This window comes from Lampetra planeri, chromosome 63 (assembly GCF_965212315.1).
Source record: "Lampetra planeri chromosome 63, kcLamPlan1.2.h2, whole genome shotgun sequence".
Lineage (NCBI taxonomy): Eukaryota > Metazoa > Chordata > Hyperoartia > Petromyzontiformes > Petromyzontidae > Lampetra > Lampetra planeri.
Genome location: NC_136169.1, coordinates 541,520 through 562,870, shown reverse-complemented (window position 1 = coordinate 562,870; position 21,351 = coordinate 541,520). Strand labels below are relative to the sequence as shown.

Below are 21,351 nucleotides of genomic sequence, written 5' to 3'. Positions count from 1 at the left end.
GCGTGGCACGGGCTAGAGAAGAGATGGAGTGATGTGGTACAGGAGGACGTGGAGCTGAGTGGACTTGCCGATGACTGGTACCAGCGGTGTCAAGATCGGCCTCAGTGGAGGAGGCTCGTGAAGGACGCTACTGGGCAGTTGGAGGCAGTCGCCCTCCAACAACAATGGAGGGCGGAGGAGCGACGCTCACAACAACGAGCGGAGCGCCGGGTGGCTAAAGCACAGCAAGTTGGTACAGTAGGGGGCACAGGTGGTGCATCAGCCAGTCATCTCGGTCAGTCGACCCGTGGCACCTGCTGGGTCTGCCCCGTGACCTCCTGCCAGCGGGCGTTCGACACTTCACGTGGCCTCAAGGTGCACTTGGCCTGGCACAAGCGTCGTGGTGACGTCACCGCCACTTAGTGGCGAATGGCGGTTGTTGTTGTCTGTGTGTGTCTGTGTGTCTGTGTGTCTGTTTGTGTCTGTGTGTTTCTGTGTGTGTGTGTGTCTGTGTGTGTGTGTCTGTGTGTGTGTCTGTGTGTGTGTCTGTGTGTGTGTCTGTGTGTGTCTGTGTGTGTGTCTGTGTGTGTGTCTGTGTGTGTGTCTGTGTGTGTCTGTGTGTGTGTCTGTGCGTGTGTGTCTGTGTGTGGGGAGCGGTGGTGTAGCGGTTAGCGCTAGGAACCCGGCGATCCGAATTCGATTCCCGCTCATGGCCAACACCGGTGACGATTAGCAGAACCACTCCTGGGCCTCCCCTCGGTCGACTCAGCCTCAAATCAGTACCCGGTGCGATGTGTAAACATCATCAATGGGGAGACAAAGGCGGCCGGGCGTGGTGCTGGCCACCCACCCACCCCCTCGTGTGCCGTGCCGGCCTTCACAGGCGCTACTCGCTCACGGCGGCACTTGCCCCAACAGCAGCCTTTTACAGGCTACGCGGGGGATCTTTGTATTTTTGTTTGTTTGTGTCCTGGCCCGAAGCTCACCGGCGCAGGTGCAGCGTGCCAACGGCGCCAGCATCGGAGACAAGAGGTAGCGGTGGGCGAGCGCCGGATGCTCCCTCGCCATGGTGACCGCCGTCGCCGTGGCGACGCGCTGAAACTGTCGGGCCGTCTGCCGGTCCTCGATGTGCAGCAGCTCCAGCACCTGTGAACGCACGTGAACGCACGTGAACGCACGCGCACAAAGATCCCCCGCATCGTCTTCACAGACGGTTGGGGCAGGTGCTGTTAGCGAGCACCTACGAAGGCCGGAACGTCACACGAGGGAGTGGGTGGCCAGCACCACGCCCGGCCACCTTCGTCTCCCCAGTGGCAATGTTTACCCACCGCGCCAGGGTACTCATTTAAGGCCGAGTCGACCTACGGGAGGCCCGGCACCGGTTCAGATAATCGTCACTGGTGTTGGCCGTGAGAGGGAATCGAACCCGGGTCACCGGGTTCGTAGCGCAGCGGTAGTGCTGACCGCTACCCCACCGCTCCCCACATGCACGCACACACACACACAGACGCAAGCGCCACGTTGTTTAACAAGCCCGTTGCTTCAAGGTAAAAGTGGCGGGGCGGGGGGGAAGGGCGGCGGGGGATAGAGGGTTGTTGGGGGAACAGACACTGAACGTGAACACGACGACGACGACAGCGGCAACCTGAGCCGAGAAGCAATTTAAATCGGAGGGGTCAGCCGTCGCCGAAGGGCGCGGGGGAACGTCGCATCCGGGGAACCTCTAGACCCACCCCAGCTTGGGTACGGATCACGACCACTGGGTCCCGCGGCCCGGTCCTCACACGGACGTCCGGCCCCCGGGTCCCAAGGTCCCGCCTCTGAGCCACACAGGGCCCCGGTCCTTACAAGGACAGCGGGACTAGGTGTCTCAGGGCCCTATCTCTTCCTCCTCCGTCTTCCGTCTTCACTGGTCACCAACTTCTCCCCGAGCGCCCGCGCGCACCGCCTTATATAGCCCTCCGCTCCAAGGAGACGGAGCCTATGCGGACCGCGATGTGAGCACCCACCCTAGCCGACCAATCATCACGCGCTGCCCCACGATCCCTTCTCGTGTCAGCGCACATAACCAATCACCACGCGCTGCCACACGATCCATCACTGTCAGCGCGCGTCACCAACACACAGCCAATCACCATCACATAACCCATGACCCCGCGCTGACCTACGATCCCTCACCGTCAGCGCGCGTCACCAACACACAGCCAATCACCACGCGCTACCCCACGATCCGTACTACCAGCGCGTATCACCACTACACTAGTACAGCACACAGGTGTGTTGGAGAGCCAAGCCACAACATTTACAATCTGAGTACGACGTTCCGCCAGTAATTACAACCAGCTTCATCAGGCGACAGCCAGATTATGGATATTGGTCACGAAAGCCTACGTGTTAAACGTTTATATATTTACGAGATCTAACCCAGCAGAGAAAACCTCCATTACGGATGAACTCTCTCCCGATTGGCTCGCACGTCTAAGTTTGCCCGCCCCCGTGGAGGCGTGCGGGCAATTCCTCTCTTCACGAACGCTGCGCCCAAATGGTTGGCATGCCAGGCCACCGCAGTGGCTAGGAGACGTTAACTCCCTCGCCCGGTATGCTGGAGGTCGTAGGTTCGATCCCGACCCTGACGTCCGCTGTATATTTGTAGTTTGCGTGTTCTCCCCATGGCCGAGTGGATTTTTCTCCGAGTCCACCGGTTTACCCCGTCGTGGCGAGCAGTTCCCAACATTGGCATTCAGTGCCTGAAATCATTGCGAGCATGGAAAAGAATATAATAGCACGTTAAAACCCCACCACCCCCACCCTGTTCTGCAGGGTGTGAGTGAGTAGAGTTTGGATGATCTCCCCCCGTTCTGCAGGGTGTGAGTGAGTAGAGTTTGTGTGATCTCCCCCTGTTCTGCAGGGTGTGAGTAGAGTTTGTGTGTTCTCCCCCTGTTCTGCAGGGTGTGAGTGAGTAGAGTTTGTGTGATCTCCCCTTGTTCTGCAGGGTGAGAGTGAGTGGAGTTTGTGTGTTCTCCCCCAGTTCTGCAGGGTGTGAGTGAGTAGAGTTTGTGTGATCTCCCCCTGTTCTGCAATGTGTGAGTGAGTAGAGTTTGTGTGTTCTCCCCCTGTTCTGCAGGGTGTGAGTGAGTAGAGTTTGTGTGATATCCCCCTGTTCTGCAGGGTGAGAGTGAGTAGAGTTTGTGTGTTCTCTCATTGTTCTGCAGAGTGTGAGTGAGGAGAGTGTGTGTGATTCTCCCCCTGTTCTGCAGGGTGTGAGTGAGTAGAGTTTGTGTGATCTCCCCCTGTTCTGCAGAGTGTGAGTGAGTAGAGTGTGTGAGTCTCCCCCTGTTCTGCAGGATGTGAGTGAGTAGAGTTTGTGTGATCTCCCCCTGATCTGCAGGGTGTGAGTGAGTAGAGTGTGTGAGTCTCCCCCTGTTCTGCAGGGTGTGAGTGAGTAGAGTTCGTGTGATCTCCTCCTGTTCTGCAGGGTGTAAGTGATTAGAGTTTGTGTGTTCTCCCCCTGTTCTGCAGGGTGAGTAGAGTTTGTGTGTTCTCCCCCTGTACTGCAGAGTGTGAGTGAGGAGCGTGTGTGTGATTCTCCCCCTGTTCTGCAGGGTGTGAGTGAGTAGAGTTTGTGTGATCTCCCCCCTGTTCTGCAGCGTGTGAGTGAGTAGAGTTTGTGTGATCTCCCCCTGTTCTGCAGGGTGTGAGTAGAGTTTGTGTGATCTCCCCCTGTTCTGCAGGGAGTGAGTGAGTAGAATTTGTGTGATCTCCCCCCTGTTCTGCAGCGTGTGAGTGAGTAGAGTTTGTGTGATCTCCCCCTGTTCTGCAGGGTGTGAGTAGAGTTTGGATGATCTCCCCCTGTTCTGCAGGGTGAGAGTGAGTAGAGTTTGTGTGATCTCCCACTGTTCTGCAGGGTGTCATTGAGTAGAGTTTGTGTGATCTCCCCCTGTTCTGCAGGGTGTGAGTAATTAGAGTTCGTGTGATCTCCCCCTGTTCTGCAGGGTGAGAGTGAGTAGAGTTTGTGTGTTCTCCCCCTGTTCTGCAGGGTGTGAGTGAGTAGAGTTTGTGTGTTCTTCCCCTGTTCTGCAGAGGAAGAGTGAGTAGAGTTTGTGTGATCTCCCCCTGTTCTGCAGGGTGTGAGTAGAGTTTGTGTGATCTCCCCCTGTTCTGCAGGGTGTGAGTGAGTAGAATTTGTGTGATCTCCCCCTGTTCTGCAGGGTGAGGTGAGTAGAGTTTGTGTGAGCTCCCCCTGTTCTGCAGGAAGTGAGTGAGTAGAATTTGTGTGATCTCCCCCCTGTTCTGCAGCGTGTGAGTGAGTAGAGTTTGTGTGTTCTCCCCCTGTTCTGCAGGGAGTGAGTGAGTGAAGTTTGTGTGATCTCCCCCTGTTCTGCAGGGTGTGAGTGAGTAAAGTTTCCTCTGGGTTCTCGCCTTTCTGGTAAAGGGCCAAGACAACATCCCAGTCCTCAATAATTACCTGCCAATAAACTGCAGCAGCAGCATCGCAAACCGACTGTGAAAGGCAGGACCCTCCTTAAAAAAAGTCTTGAGACTCACTGAGGCTCCCCTGGGTAACTAAGCCGAAATAAATCAACAAAACCTTCCACGTGGCACGCATAGGGTATCATTCGGAACGGTAATTATCTATAATTTTAGAAAGTAAGGTTTAGGCGAGGAACACGAGCGCATGAAACCCGATGCACCACCGACATCTCGGCGCGGACTAAAGAGTCAAGTTCAAATGAGTTCGGCATTTCATGAGAAAATCTCTCTGAAGCGAGTGGGGAGTCTCTGCGCATTCACTCGGTCCGTCCGTCGTGTGCCAGCATCATGGCCATGCCATTCACTCCGTCTGTCTGTCCGTCCGCTGTGCGGGGGAGAGTCCCGCTCACTCTCCTAGCGATTGATCCAATATCAATGCCGATTATTCACCTGCGCCAGTTGGTACGAGCATTCTTCTCCGACCACTGTCTCGCTATCTCCATTGCAGCGCCTTGATTGGTTGACATGCTAAGCCCAAGCAGACAGTCACTTTACGATCAGGCTCATCATTACCCACACCTGCAAGGCGTCTTGACTAAATGTCCACCTCCGTCAATTAGCATCGGTTCCCTAAGCCCCCCAGGTACGAGCATCGCACCGCGAGCGTGAGAATCGACGCGGCTTCGATTCGCCCCGTGTGTGACGTACAATGCACTTGAATCGAACTCAGGGTGGCTGGGTGGGGGGGGCATGTGTGCTAAACATTGCGCCAACCGCTCCTTGCTAATTAAGTATGAACACTTGTGCATGACGCACAAAGACACACGCACGCACGCACACACACACACGTGTTCACTCAAGCACGCGTAGCCGCAGGAACATACAAGCAACAACAAAAAAACACGGCAAAACCGATGGAAGGGTGAGCAACTCTCCTGCGACGATTTAAATTTCCGAACCGACCCAGACCATCGCAGGCCACAAGGCCCACGGTTCTTCCGTGCACTCTGCATGTGGTAATACTCAACCGTTACGAATTCACGCGCTCGCTCGCGTTCGTGCGCGCGCACACGGGAGCGCTCATTTTTACAAAACCGCCTCCCGGGCCGCCCCCCCCCCGCATCCCCGCGGCCACCGCTGGCCCACGTGCAAGCGATTCCCTTGCCCGCACTCGTTACTGGAGCTGCGTCACGACGACCCCCCTAATTGGCGGCGACAAAAAAGCTCGTTGCACCGGCGGCCTCTGACCTCCGACCCGAGAAATCGTTTGGACGAAAGTGCCGAGTGGCCGCCGCTTTATTTATTTATTTTTGAACCCCGAGACGAAGCGTTCGCTCCCATTATTTTTTTTTCGTTTTTCTCAGTAGGAAAAAAAATCCCTCGGTAGGATGGCGCTGGCGTGAACGCGTAGTCTCACCTGTGGGCACACGATGCGGTAGTGCGCCTCCGGCGAGGACGATCGGCCGCCGCAGGACGCCAGGATTCGGGCGACCGCTTCGCACTTCCGCCAGTCCGCTGCCGCCGCATCCGCACAGCCTGCCATCCCGGATGCTGCTGCGACGGCACCGAGGGCACGGTGAGCGAGCGAGCGAGCGACTCCCCCGTCGCGTAGCGACTGCCAGCGTGGCGCAAGCAACGGTCAGGTCTCCGGATCGGGCAGTGCAAAGCTGAAGTAGATCACCACCACGACCATCATCATCATCGTACTCATAATAATAATAAGTATCAAATTGCAACGCTGCGCCTCTGCCGATTTCGCTTGCCCTCGGAGAGAGTGAGAACGACTCGGAGGTGCCGGAAGGCAGCAGCCGTGCGGCGAGCCAGCGCCAAAAACTGCCCGAGCTCTGTGGTCCGCTGTACATGAAGATGCTTTCGGCCAATTAATGAGCGTTCACACGTGGGAGGAAACCAGAGCGCCCGGAGGAAAAGCGCCACACGTGTGAATGGGTGGGGGGGCGAGCAGTGAACGTCCTCTCAGTCATCTCAGCCAGTCGACCCACGGCACCTGCAGGGTCTGTCCCGTGACCTCCCGGCCAGCGGGCGTTCCACAATTCACGTGGCCTCAACGTGCACCTAGCCTGGCACGAGCGCCGTGGTGACGTCACCGCCGCTTAGTGGCGCGAACAGCGGCTGTTGTCGTCGTCGTTGTTGTTGGTGGTGGCGAACGTACCGCAGGCCCCCTCCATCACGCCGCCCACCACCGCCAGCACCCCGCGCGGTCGGAGCATCGCGTCGGTGAGGAGCCGGCTGCAGGTGCTGTGCAGCCACTTGGGGGCTCGCCCTCCCTGCAAATGCCCATCGCGGCATTTTATAGTCGCCGTCAGAATGCCGTCATCAGCAATAGTGGGAGAAGCATCATCAGCAGCAGCAGAAGCAGCAGAATCATCATTATCAGCATTATCAACATCATCAGCAGCGGCAGAATAAAAAGAAGCAGCAACAGCATCATCGGCATCATCAACAACAGCAGCAGAAGAAGCAGCACAAATCAAAGTCGGGGCCATGGCGCAGCCCAGAGGCGGCGCACTTGCCACTCGTTGCGCTTTTAAACCATCCGGATTGAGAACCCAATTTTATGGAACTGCTGCTTGTGTTTAGTTTGATGTCCTCCCTCCGCACCTCCGATGAGCACGGTTGGCTACATACGGTGCGAAAAGAAGTTCAACGTGCGTACGTACACACGGGTTAGAGGTTCGAATCCGGCAGGCTGCCCTGGTCATTACTGCGGGTGTATTTTCCCGGGAACAGTGGTCCGCGCCATCTACTTCGCCCACAGTGGACCTTGCGGATCCCCCGACGTTGTTCGCAAGAGGAGGCCCGTCGTGCGCCAGAGTCTTGGTCCAAGTTTGATTTTTTTAAATCCTACTGCAAATTACTCGGTCGGAATCTATGCAGCAACATGCTGCCCCCTTCACCCGCCCCCAGCCCCCCTCCCCGACTGCAACAATTTGGCAACACGCTTAAACCCTGAAAGAGACTCATGAGACTGAGTGAGGCTTTACCTGGGTAAACAAACGCAACAATAATTAATCATCATCAGCAGCAACAGCAGCAGAATCATAAACTATCAACAACATTATCATCAGCAGTATCACTACGATCACCTTCATCATCATCGAACATCGATCGAGGGCCCAGTTCAGATATCACTCACCACCACAACAACAACAACAGCAGCAAACACGCACGGGGTTTTCGTGCAGCTGGCAAGAAAATCTAAATGCATTTATTTATTTACGTCTACGTACTCATTTGGGGAAATCTGATTATGATGTTTATTTAAAGTGACGAGTGAGAGTTTGACTTATATTATTATTTATTCCATCATTCCTTGCTCGTCGTTTGAAAAAGAGGATCGCTGCATTTTTGGCGCGTGTGTGTGTCTGTGTGTGTGTCTGTGTGTGTGTCTGTGTGTGTGTCTGTGTCTGTGTGTGTGTCTGTGTGTGTGTCTGTGTTTCCAACCGGCGAAGATGCTCCATTAGGAGGGAATGACTGTGGCCGAGAAGACCTTGGAAACATTTAGGCTGGCCTGCCTACGATCCATCCTGTGTTTAACCAGGCTGGATTGTGTGAGGAGCTCACAAATCCTTGAAAGATCTGGGCAAAGTCCCATCGGTGAGCTCCTCCGGCAGGCAAGGCTGCGTTGGCTGGGTCATGTAGCCCGCATGCCCAGCCACCGCATGCCTAAACAGCTTTTGTTCGGCCGGATCGAGGGGGCTAAACGGGCGCGGCACGGGCTAGAGAAGAGATGGAGTGATGTGGTACAAGAGGACGTGGAGCTGAGTGGACTTGCCGATGACTGGTACCAGTGGTGTCAAGATCGGCCTCTGTGGAGGTCGCTCGTGAAGGATGCTACTTGGCAGTTGGAGGCAGTCGCCCTCCAACAACAACGGAGGGCGGAGAAGCGACGCTCACAACAATGAGCGGAGCGCCGGGTGGCTAAAGCACAGCAAGTTCGTACAGTAGGGGGCACAGGTGGTGCATCAGCCAGTCATCTCGGTCAGTCGACCCGTGGCACCTGGGTCTGCCCCGTGACCTCCTGCCAGCAGGCGTTCGACACTTCACGTGGCCTCAAGGTGCACATGGCCTGGCACAAGCGTCGTGGTGACGTCACCGCCACTTAGTGGCGAATGGCAGTTGTTGTTGTTGTGTGACTGTGTGTGTGTGACTGTGTGTGTGGCCTCAAAATGCACCTAGCCTGGCACAAGCGTTGTGGTGACGTCACCGCCACTTAGTGGCGAATGGCGGTTGTTGTGTCTGTGTGTGTGTCTGTGTGTGTGTCTGTGTGTCTGTGTGTGTGTCTGTGTGTCTGTAGGCCTGGGCTCTGGGTTGTTGTTCGTGCTTTCGGAGTCACTGACCCTTTGCTCACGATTATTAAGGACCTCCATGATGGTGAGCGGGCCCAGGTAAAACTACGTGGCCGGGAGTCGGAGCTATTCCCTGTACACCTTGGGGTGCGACAGGGATGTCCTCTGGCTCCCACATTATTTAACATCTATTTTGACCAAGTAGTTCGTTCAGCCTTCAATAGCTGTACCGGAGGAATTTCCATTTGGTACAAATACAATGGGAGGCTCATAGATGCCCGGGAGCAGTCAAGGGACGGCTCCCTATTGCTCAACCACGTTATGTATGCCGATGATCTGGTAATTGCTGCTCACTCAAGAGGAGGAGTTGGAGGCGCTGCTGCTGAACCTGGAGCTTGCCACTAAGAGGTGGCGGGTGGCGCCTTACCATCAGCCCCAACAAAACTAAGCACCTGCCGGGGTATTTTGTACCATCGGACAATTCACCCCCACAACTCCCAATTGGTGATATGGCAGTTGTGGAGAGAGTGGAGAGTTTCCCATACCTGGGCAGTGTGCTCATGACCGACTCCGGTTTAACAGCAGAGGTCTCACTCAGAATCCGTCGAGCAGCATTATATTTTCATCGGTTGCGCAACGCTGTGTGTAAGCTACCTGGTCTGTCGCTCCGCCACGAAGCTTCAGGTCTTCTCAGCCACAGTCATTCCCTCCGTTCTCTACGCTTGCGAAACGTGGACCCCGCAAATGGAACATCTTCCCCGATTAGACACATTTAGGCTGGCCTGCCTACGATCCATCCTGGGTTTAACCAGGCTGGATTGTGTGAGTAGCTCACAAATCCTTGAAAGATCTGGACAAAGTCCCATCGGTGCGTTGGCTGGGTCATGTAGCCCGCAAGCCCAGACACCGCATGCCTAAACAGCTTTTGTTCGGCCGGATCGAGGAGGCTAAATGGGCGCGGCACGGGCTAGAGAAGAGATGGAGTGATGTGGTACAGGAGGATGTGGAGCTGAGTGGACTTGCCGATGACTGGTACCAGCGGTGTCAAGATCGGCCTCTGTGGAGGAGGCTCATGAAGGACGCTACTGGGCAGTTGGAGGCAGTCGCCCTCCCACTACAACGGAGGGCGGAGGAGCGACGCTCACAATAACGAGCGGAGCGCCGGGTGGCTATAGCACAGCAAGTTGGCACAGTAGGGGGCACAGGTGGTGCATCAGCCAGTCATCTCAGTCAGTCGACCCGTGGCACCTGGGTCTGCCCCGTGACCTCCTGCCAGCGGGCATTCGACACTTCACGTGGCCTTAAAGTGCACATAGCCTGGCACAAGCCAGGCTATGTGCACTTAGTGGTGAGTGGTAGTTGTTGTTGTTCAAGCCGTGGCCCAGAGGCAGCGCGATCGCCACGTCTTGTTGAAATAGGTGCACAGTTCGAATCCACTCGGCCGCCCTAGTTCGAATCCACTAGGCTGCCCTGGTTCAAATCCACTAGGCTGCCCTGGTAATCACTTCGGCTGTGATAATCGGAAAAACAAAAATAATGCCTTACGGTGAATGTTTACGATCCCGTGATTCGCGAGAGTGGGCCACTCACTGCGTGCCCCGGCGTCACGGTCCTAATTTTTTAACAAATCCGAAAAATGACACCGCAAATTTACTCGACTAAGGGACTGTTACATGGCAGCAAATTCGTTGCCGCATGCCGGCGGACGAATACTCCAAGTGGTGCTCTTTCAAATGAGACTCTTCATTCATTCAACTTGTTTTTCGAGTAAAGACTCGCCCCCACGAAAGAGGACATCGCAATACTTTACAGTATAACTTAAACGAAGGTAGCCCCTAATCTATAAAATCAAGACACTCGCATATAAAAAAAATATCTAAATGAGAGAGGATATACTCAAGGAAAAGCTAAAAGGAAAATGAGAGTTCCATTTCTTAGCCGCCACACTCGAGAAGGCCCCTACCTACTACCGCCCAGCGTACAATGAAAACATCCTCGCTTGAGCTCGCAGGGCCTGGCCTAAGGAGCGGAAGACGCAGTCTGGGGGAGCCAGACGGGACTGCAGGTACTGAGGATCAAGGCCCTTTAGAGCTTTGCAGTCCCTGGTGGTCTCTCACGCCTCTCGCCTTGGTTAAACCAAATCAGCGGGCGGCTTGGAACGATTGAATCATCCGCACAGCTTTGGCGCTGCCGGCTTTACGGGACGCACGATAAATCAATGTTGTCTAAAGATCACTTGGCTCACGAGCCGCACGCGCGGACGCCCAACGCGTCCCGGGCGGCTCGATAAGACGACTCAAGAGTTTAAGTTTTTAACGTGAAACTATGACGGCGAGCTCGCGATTACGCCGTAAACGAGTCGTGCTCTTCACCCTTTCTTCACAAAGCTGACACCGACGGATGAAGTGGGATCCGGAGAAGCACTCTCCATGACTGACACTGTAGCGTAAGGGGGAGGCCTTCGGCGTCCTCTGCGTTACAGTTTATTATTTGTACCTGGGGGTCTAAGAAACATTTTCATTAATGTTCAAAACATGGATTGCAGTTTGGATTCCAAAGATGGCAATGCAAATATTTATCCTTGGTCACAACATTTTATTTAAATGTATAACTATTATTATTATTATTTACGACGCTGGCTTGAATACCGACTGCGGTTGAGCCAAACTCGCGCAGAAAGCCGCGAATGTTGAGACGTTGTTCACAAAGCTGCGATATCAGAATCTTGTATTTACACTGCAGGAGGAATCTGATGAGATATAAAGCTCTTTTATCAACAGATGTCCAGTAGAGACCCTGGGGTCAGAACGTCACAATAACAAACAGTGACACAAACACAATAGTCGTGCAAAGTACAAGAAAGGTAAACAAATCACTCACAAAAATATACAAATAAAACTAAAAAAAATGTATCCTACCAGGTATAATAATAACGAGGGCGGCCTTCGGGATACTAATCGCAAATTTGTGCATCAAGCGATGAATCCGTAGTGCTGCGGTCAGCCGTCGGACAATTCTAAAATGCCGGGAGATGCTATCAAACACGTACAAACACAACAACTAAACCATTCCCATCCTACCAGGCAAAGCCCACTCAGGTATTGACCTAAGCCTCACCACACACTCACAGCACGTCTTCCAGCACACATTGGGTCAACATATTTTCTCACGATTCACCGCCAAATGATTTCCAAGTTCCAAAAAAGAAATAACCGTTGGCACCCACTGAAAGCACAGGATCACTTAATTATTATCCGTGCGCTATATATATTTACATATACCGTGGGTGTGTTTGTTTACCTGATATTAAATGCACACACGTATGAAAATACTTAAGCTTCTTAGAAAAAATATAACACAGCTTTTAATCGCGCACAGGTCTGTGTTATATGTTTAAGAGAAGCGCCGGGTCAAAACATCGCAAGCGTTGAACGAGCACAACTTTCACCCCCATACAGTGATCCATCTGCAAAGTCACACGCAAGCACGGTCGAAAATAAAGGTTTGCCATTATAGCCGAGACGGACGTCGTGAATAACCAGGCACAAAAACAAAGTGTCTGTGAGACATCCCCACGCCTCTCTCACGGTGCTTGTGCACCCATTACCCCGTGGGGGTTTATATGTATGCGTCACATGTACTCAGTAGTCCCTTGGTTTACGATGCCACCGATTAACAACATTTCGATTAACGCATACCTGTCAACCCCTTATCAGCGCCTTACCTTATTAGAGACCAATTCAGACCTTATTGGTCACCCCGTGCCCCTTATAAATCTCAACGTTCATCCTACAAAGTCTCATCACAAAGGAGAAACACAAACAAATATAAAAAAATGTGCCCGTATTGAAAGGGCTGTACGCCGTATGAGCCTGAAAACTAAATTTCCCTGTACAAGAATAGGGGGTAAACCGTATGGGTTGACAGGTTTGTTAACGAGATTCGCCCTCCCACCGGGGTCCCCTTTGTTTCCATCAACAATGCATTTTCGATTTAACGTTTGTGATATCACGCGGCCCACCAATTTCGGCCAATCAGAGCGCTCCTAACGTGGACTCGGTAGACCTCAGACAATCAGCGATGCGCCCTTTTGCGAGCGTTTTGAGAGGAACTGGCTGCTTAGCTTTTCAATATTTGATGGTGCATTGCTCATGGAAACAAGCTCACTTGAATACCTAGTGATCTTCTTTTACTTAAAAATGTAATAAAATCAAGAAGACAACGGCCCCTAAAATTAATGTGAAGGAAGACGTGAAATCGAGGAAAAAAATTAGTGTGCGAATTAAGCAGAGAATTATTGAAAAGCACGAAAGAGGTTTTAAAAAACAAGTGATTGTGAGTTTAACACCTAGGCTTTCGCGACCAACATTATTCACAATAAAGGTTTGTTGGGTTAGATCGCGGAAGTATAATTGTGTCGTAACCCTCCACCACCCGAACACGGCCAATTAGTAAGGGATTTGTCACGTAAACAAAGCGCCAATTAGTGACTACTTCAGCCCACCGGCGTGTTGGAGAGTAAATCCACAACATTTACAATTTGAGACGTACGACGTTTCGCGGTAACTACATCCAGCATCATCACGCGAATTGCCAGAATAGTGAAGCCATCCACCTGCTCCCGGTCTTAAATAGAGCAGCAGAGTGACGTCAATCTACCATTTCCGCGATTATTCAACATAAGGACAAACTCAAAGCTCTCGATGTGAAGGATGCCTCGACCAGGATTTGTACAGGTTTGGGAAATATTCTTTGGTTCTTTCGGTAAAGTCACGTATAAAGATACTTGAAAAATAGAAATGGCGAGACTCCTTATGACACGGATTCGTGAAAAGCAAATGCTTGGCGAATCTGTAAGTTCCCCCAAGTCATTTATAAATGTTATAAACTACTTTTGTAAGGTGTGAAAACGTTCAAATTCCCATCGTCTTCGAACAAATTAAGCCTTTAACACGTCCATTATTAGTAAGGTTTGTTACGTGACAAACCTCACGAATTGGCTGTGTCGGGTGGTGGCGAGATTAACGCCACATTTATATATTTACGCGATCTAACCCCATAAAACCTGTATTTTGGATGATATCGGTCGCGAAAGCCTACGATGTGTTAAACCCCCCTTGAACACGTATTTCCTACATTCGATTAACAATGAATTCAATACACGAAGGATTCCGAGGAATCAATTAATAATATCGCTAACCGAGGGACTGCTGTAAATGTAACGTAGAAATTACACTGAATCTTGATTTGAAGCTTTCGTGACTGCAGGAATTCATACTCTTTGGTTCTTTCGGTAAAGTAACGTAGGTAAAAATAAAATAAAATATTTAAAATATTAATTTTATTTTATTTCTACCTACGTGACTTTACCGAAAGAACAAAAGAGTATTACATTAAATTTTTTGTGTTTTTATTATAACTATTTGGAGCGACTTGCCATGGCGAGGAGTGAATGTCACATCACATCAAGGCGCGCGTCAATCGCGACGCATTCCCCACGGCCACGCTCGCGGGATGGGGAGGTGGGGGGACGTGACCTTTCCCAAGTTGGTAACAAGACAGACAGGGCCCGGAATGATGCGTCGTCTTCTTCATCTCTAATACTGGCTGTCTGTGCACAGAAGCTCCCGGCCCACCTGCCTCTGTGTTTGTCTGTCTGTCCATATAGCTCTCTGTGTGGCTGTCTTGTTAGTCTGCCTGTCTATATGCGTTTGTCGGACCATGCATCTCTGTGTGCATGGTTGTCTGTCTGTATGTCTGATTGCCTGCCTGCCTGCCTGTATATCTCTACATGTGTCTGTCCATGTAGCAGTGTGGCTGTCTTGTTAGCCTGCTTGTCCGTCTGTATGACTGATTGCCTGCCTGCATATCTCCACATCTGTCTCTCTGTCCATGTAGCTCTCTGCATGGTTGTGTTTCTGTCTATCTGCCTATATATCTCTATGTCTGTCTGTTTGCCTGCGTGCGTGAGTCTGTTTTCTTGGTAGTCTGCTCGTCTGTGTATTTGTCTATTTTCCTCTTTGTTTTATGTACCTTGGTGTCGATATTCTTATTCGTTTGCATGAATGTTTGTCTCTGTCTTACTGTGTGTCACGCTGGTAGCGCGCTGCGCCGTGAATACGGCGACCCGAGTTCGATTCACACTCACCACAAACACCAATAACGGATTATCTGAACCGGTCATGGGTCTCCCCTAGATCGACTCAGCCTGAAATGAGTGCCTGCTGCGATGTTTAAACATCGCAAACTGGAGAGACAAAGGCAACCGAGCGTGGTGCTAGCCCCCCATCCCTGGTGTGGCGTGCCGGCCTCCTTAGGTGCCCGCCAACAGCACTTGCCCCCAAAGCTACGCTAAAGGCTACGCGGGGGATCTTTGTCTTTCTATGTGTATCGGCCTACAGAATCCGCTCTGTATTCGCGCAGACCTTTGCCATGCCACTGCTGGATGAAGGCTGCCTCCTGACCATACTTCACCGTGCTGGTCAGTGCGGGTTGCTCAAAGGGGATGCCCAAGGGACCGGATCGCCGATCACTCGCCACCGATGATAGCAGCGACCGATGAATGCAGTCACTTCTGCACGCACGGTAAGGCTGTGAACGTGGGGTGACTAAACGTTATCCTCCCAACAACACCGATTTCACCACCACCACCGCCACCGCCATTGTCACCATCGACTGCAGGGTGTCGCCGCAGCGTTACGGTTTGCATGCCGCACTGGTTCCATTCAATCTCCCGGCATCGGCAGTTGGGGCAATGGGCAAGCCTCTTAAATCACCACCCACCTCTGTCTGGCTCAGCAATCTGGAAAACATTGCCGCATCCCAGCACACCACATCCGGTATACTATCTCTCGCAATGGCTGCGGCTACTGCTTAAGCCACGTGCCACCAACGCCAATATGCCTGCGACACGGAAGATATTCACGCAACCCGGCTTATCACATCCAGCATACCTCCCACAATGGCTGGGGGCTCCCACTAGTCACATGACACCTGCTCCAGTCTACGAGTGACCAATAGAACATTGCCACAACCCAGCACAACGCATCCAAGTTTACTTCTCACAATGGTTGGCGGGCTACCGCCAATCACGTGACACCTCATTCAGTTGTGCAGTAAAACATATCCTGAACCCGGGTAACCACATCCAGTATACTTCTTACACTACCACTAGTTACATGACACCTACTCCGATCTCCCATTGACTCGTAAAATATTTCCACTACTTGAGTCACGTGCTACCTACACTCCAGTATACCAGCAGCCCGAAAAATATTTGCGCAAATACAGGATGCCTTTTTTGCGATGGCTGTGACTACTACTAGTCTCGTACCACCTCACGGGGTATAAAATGACCGGGTAATTATCAACATTTTATTTTGCTAAGGCCACGGTGTCGTAACATTTTTCTTGAAATGAATCGAATTTCAACGTGTAACGCGCACAGGAAATCATTCACTCTCAATCACAGAGTCCTACGCAAGAGGCGCGAGGAACCACCGCGCGATGAGTAGGCACCGACAATTGCCCAAGCTCTGCGGTCCTCTGTATATGAAGGCGTTATCGGCCAATTAATGAGCGTGCTTGCATGAGGGAGGAAACTGCTGCGCCCGGAGGAAAACCGACGCGCGCGAGGGGGAAACACTCTATCCCGTACAGACGGGACAAGGTGGAGTCCACGCCTCTGCTGCGCCGCCTCCGCCTGGCGAGCCAGGGTACGGCACCTCCTCCGCCTCCCCCACCTCCTCGACGCCCACGAGGAGGGAAATTTGGCAACATTTGCGCGCCGATCCGCCAACAACCCTCGCCGCTGCTCCGACGATGCCGAGGGGGGGCGGGGGGGGGTGTCACGGGTGGAAGGGCGACGGCCACGGACCTTGACAGCTGCGCCTTTCAGCACCAGCAGCTCGCGCACCACGGCCGGCTGGTAGACCCTCCGCAGCAGTCGGGAGAGCTTCCGCTCGCAGTGGCGTCTCTCCTCCACCGTCGCCGCCGACACCTCCTGTGGGGGGGGGGCGGAGGGGGGGGGTGCGGGAGGAAGTGGGGGGGGCATCGACCGCTTAGGGTTTGTCCACAATTCCGGTTGTCGCCTGATGAGGCTGTTTTTTTATTCTTTCACAAAAGTGTTTTGTGAACAAGACGATTTAGGTAATCTTGATTTGAAGCTTTCGTGACTGCAGGAATCCATGCGCCAGAAACGTCGTGATTTATTTTATTTTATACCTACGTGACTTTACCGAAAGAACCAAAGAGTACGTTTGGGTACACACGGAGGATATGCGAGAAGGTTGACACCAGCACACACACAGGATGAGGCTGGTTATAATTAGTGTAAATGTTGCGGGGTTTACTCTCCAACACACAACCGGTGTGCTGAACTCGTAACTAATTGGCACGTTTTGTTTACAAGACACAACCTTGCTAACTGGCTGCGTCGGGTGGTGGCGGGTTTCACGACATTTATATTTGTGCGATCCAACCCAAAAAACCTCTATTGTGGATAATATTGGTGGTGAAAGCCTGCTACTACTACTACGTGTTAGAAGCTTAGACTGTGTTTGACACCTCTTATCTGCTGCCCATTCTCTTCCTCTCCCCTCGCCCCTCCACAACTTCCGATCCCTCCCCTGTAGCCCTTTCAAGGTCCCTAAGTAACCCCTCTATCGCGGTCGCTCATTCCTCAACCCTCGTAGCACGACCCCCCTGCCATCTAAGTCGCTATTTCATTCCGCGTCACAGTTTCGTAAGCTGCGTCACAAGCGCCCTTGAGTGAAGGCGCTCTCGTAATGTGAACGTAGAATTAGATTAGGGACTGTCACGCGATCGTCACACGGTCGTGCCGCCACGTGCAACCCCCAAATTGTGTCACTTATTACCGCTTAGCGAAATTCAGAGTGTGACGCCAGCACACAAGGGAGGGGGGGCACACAAGGAGGGCCCCCCCCCGCTCTCTTGAAACGACGCCCCCTGCGACGTTGACTTAACGCACCAGCAGTGTTAACTCGGGGGGACCAGTCACTATCCAATCTCCTGTGACGACAAAACGGAGGGTCTCTCAACGGACAACCTCGCCGGCTCTGCTCGTTCGACAAGGCCGTGCCGCCCCCTCCACCCCCACCGCCCCCCATCATCGCCTCTCCTCCAGCCCCACCGCCACGTCGCCACCGCACCTGCGCGGCGGGCGCGTAGCACAGCTGACACAGGCCGGCGAGCAGGTCCCCGAGGTGGCGCGTGAGCAGCAGGCTGCCCAGCGTGCTCTCCTCGCACAGCTCCAGGAGGGCCACGCACGCGGCCGACAGCGGCGGCACGGCGGCCGCTCGGCTCTCCTCGCTCGCCGTGGCCAGGGAGCGGAGGAGCGCCCCGTACAATGACCTCCTCTCCAGTGGCACGCCCACACCTGGCGAGACAAACAAAGATCCCCCGTGTAGCCTTAACAGACTGTTGGAGCAAGTGCTGTTAGCGAGCACCTAATGAAGGCCAGCACTGTGGCACACGAGGGGGAGGGTGACCAGCACCACGCCGGACTGCCTTTGTCTCCCCAGTGGCGATGTTGACACACCGCACCAGGTACTCATTTGAGGCATACTCGACCTAGGGGAGGCCCAGGACCGGTTCAAATAATCATCACCGGTGTTGGCAGTGAGCGGGAATCGAACTCGGGTCGCCGGGTTCGTAGCGCAGCGTAGCGCTAACCGCTACACTACCACACACACACATACACATGTACCTATCGCGCGGGCTCGCCGACGCAAAACGAACACGGGCTTCCCCAACTCACCGGGCAAGAGGTGCGGGCACACGGTGAGCGTGACGGCGAACTGCAGCGCCGCCTGCACGGTGCGCGTCTGCCCTACGGCGAGCGCGTCGGCGGGCAGCGGCGGCGGAGGGGCGGCCTCCCCCATCCGGGTCCTCGCCGTGGGGGGCGGGGGCGACCCGCGCAGCGCCTCCGCAGACGCCCGAGCCTCCGCCATGGCGGCCTTGAGCGCGAGCAGCAGCAGGAGGCACTCGGAGCCGAACCGGAAGACGGCGTCGCCCTCCCTGGCGCCGCCGGCACCGTCCATCGCCGGGCCCAGTAGCGGCTTGAGGGCACTGCACGCGTGGCATCGTCGTCATCGTCGTCATCGTCGTCATCAGCCATGGCCTATCCACTGCTAGACGAAGGCCACCCCCTCTCGCCCATCACGGTTGCTCGTGGTCACGCGACGCGACGGTCCGTACAGCTGCATAGAATCCGACCTACTCATTCTAACGTTGGGTTGATGGGTAACCCCCTCTGGAGGCTGTGCAGGTGACATGAGCATCTACCAATACAATACATGCAACGTATGACCATGTTCGTGTTTGATCATGACCTATCCACTGCCAGATGAAAGCCTCCCAAAGCTTTCGTGGTCCTGTGATGCGGAAATCCATCCAACAAGTGGGCCGATCTCATTGCTCCATCTCTGTGGCATGCAGATTCTTGGGCACGCTCGCTCCTTGAGCTGCAACTCCTCCGTTAAGTTTGGGCCACCAACCAACACCCCTTCCAGTAACGCGTCCTGCCTGAGCCCAATTACAAAACGGTAACGACTAGTCAACCGAAGTTGCAGTTCCTAAAACTAAACAAGATGTTTTTGATTTTACCAGGCAAGACCCGCTGAGCTATGTAGCTCTACTTCAGAAGCGACCTGGCTACAAATGACAGCTCAACAAAAAGTGGCTTATCACCTGGATATTTATAGCGGCCAAATACTCAAAGGTCATGCTGATTCTAAATGTAGAGGAAAAAACCATAGGACACTGATAGAAATCCACATGACCACGGGGGGAACATGCAACCTTCAAATATACAACAGGCGTCGGGGTCGGAATTGAACCCACGACATTCTGCATACCAGGCGAGGGAGTTAACATCTCGCCACCGCGGTGCCCCTCAGGAAAACCACCGGCACATTGCGTTGAATCGTCGGGATGTCGTGCCGGAGCAACGCGTGGTGGCGCAAACCCAAAAACCCGTGGCAGCGCAACCGCGAAAAACCTAAAACGCGTGGCAGAACGTTCGTTCGTTTGCTTGTTTTGCTTTTAACGAGTACGGGCGAGAGGCTCCTCTCTCCCGAGCGCGACGCACGCACCTCGTGCACGCACCTCGTGTTCGCACAGACGCCGCCTCGGAGTCGCCGCAGGGCCTGCCCGGCCGCGTCCGGCTGCTGCAGCAGACATCCCAGCGCGTCGAGGTTTCTCCTGAAAGACGCCAGCAGGGCTTCCCTGGGCTGCAGCGTCCCACCAGCTTGCTCTGCCGACGATCGCAAAAGCGGCGCTTGAGCGGGCTAGCCGGCTAGCCGTCAACACCATCACACGACGCCGTCGCCGCGCTCAACATCGTCCACCACCACCGTCGCTTTCGGAATGCTGGCTTGGTGCGATTCGTCTGCCCTCGTTGTATTGTCTTGTACAGGGACTCCTCAACGAACGAACATTCAACTTACGAACTTTCAGAGATATGAACAAACCTGTCCCATATGTCCAGTGGCCTGTTCGGACCGAGAGTCTCATGTTCATACCGCCCCGCAAGAGATGGCGGTGGTGGCATCTACATCTGCAGAACGTGAATAACCAGTGGCATCTACATCTGCAGAACATGAAGAACCAGTGGCATCTCCATCTGCAGAACGTGAAGAACCAATGGCATCTACATCTGCAGAACATGAAGAACCAGTGGCATCTACATCTGCAGAGGATGAAGAACCAGTGGCATCTACATCTGCAGAACGTGAAGAACCAGTGGCATCTACACCTGCAGAACGTAACCAGTGGGAACTAAATCTACAGGAGATTATACAACTTTTAACGCCATTCACCGCTGTTTAGTGTACACACCGTACAACACGTATGGAATCGACAGGAGTAAAGTTGGACTTAGGAACAAATCGACTTATGGACAGAACCTCTGGAACCTACCAGGACTCGTTCGTAAGTAGAGGAGTCCCGGTATAGAACTCTTTATTTATTTCAATGAGTGTTGGAATTTTCATAAGCCCAGCACTTCGTGATAGTTCAATTAAAGGCGCTACACAAGAGATGACATTAAGTTTGATGTCCCCTTTGTATTTCTGTCTCTCCACGTCTGGCAGTTCACCAGAATTAGTTGCGTGCAAACCCGACTCTGCTGATGAAACCAATGCACGTCGAAGCCGGTCCAGAGTTTTTCCTCGTTCTGATGATCAATGGTTGATGAAATTCTTTGCTCACAGAGGGCCCATGGGCACGATATTGGCTGTGTCAATAATACGTGTATTTACTACGAGATATTGTTTGCTAATCTATTTTGTATCAGATAGGGCAGCATCAACGCAGCCTACTAAAGACGAGTCGCTGCATCGCGCGGCGAATTCAGATGCTGCTGCTTCTGCGGACGTCTGGTACGCTTTCCCTTCCGATATTAGGAAGCCAATGGGAGCTATGATGTACTTATAAAGCATCATGTAGGTTGAAACTCATTCCTTTAGAACCGATTTTTGTGTTTCGTTTGTTGTCCTTCACCCCGCACCTCCGATTCGCGCGGTTGGCTACGTCCGGTGTGAAATAATTTCAACATACATGCATAGACTCACAT

At 53.2% G+C, this 21,351-nt stretch overlaps 1 protein-coding gene across 1 annotated transcript in view; it reads right to left on the bottom strand.

The window, feature by feature from the left end:
* The window catches only part of TANGO6 (transport and golgi organization 6 homolog), a 71,400-nt gene that overhangs the window by 46,590 nt on the left and 3,459 nt on the right, over window positions 1–21,351 (bottom strand). The window contains 7 exon segments of the mRNA XM_078619511.1: window positions 966–1,125; window positions 5,867–6,003; window positions 6,620–6,734; window positions 16,633–16,758; window positions 17,927–18,153; window positions 18,535–18,845; window positions 19,884–20,031. Coding sequence (XP_078475637.1) covers window positions 966–1,125; window positions 5,867–6,003; window positions 6,620–6,734; window positions 16,633–16,758; window positions 17,927–18,153; window positions 18,535–18,845; window positions 19,884–20,031 — 1,224 coding nt within the window.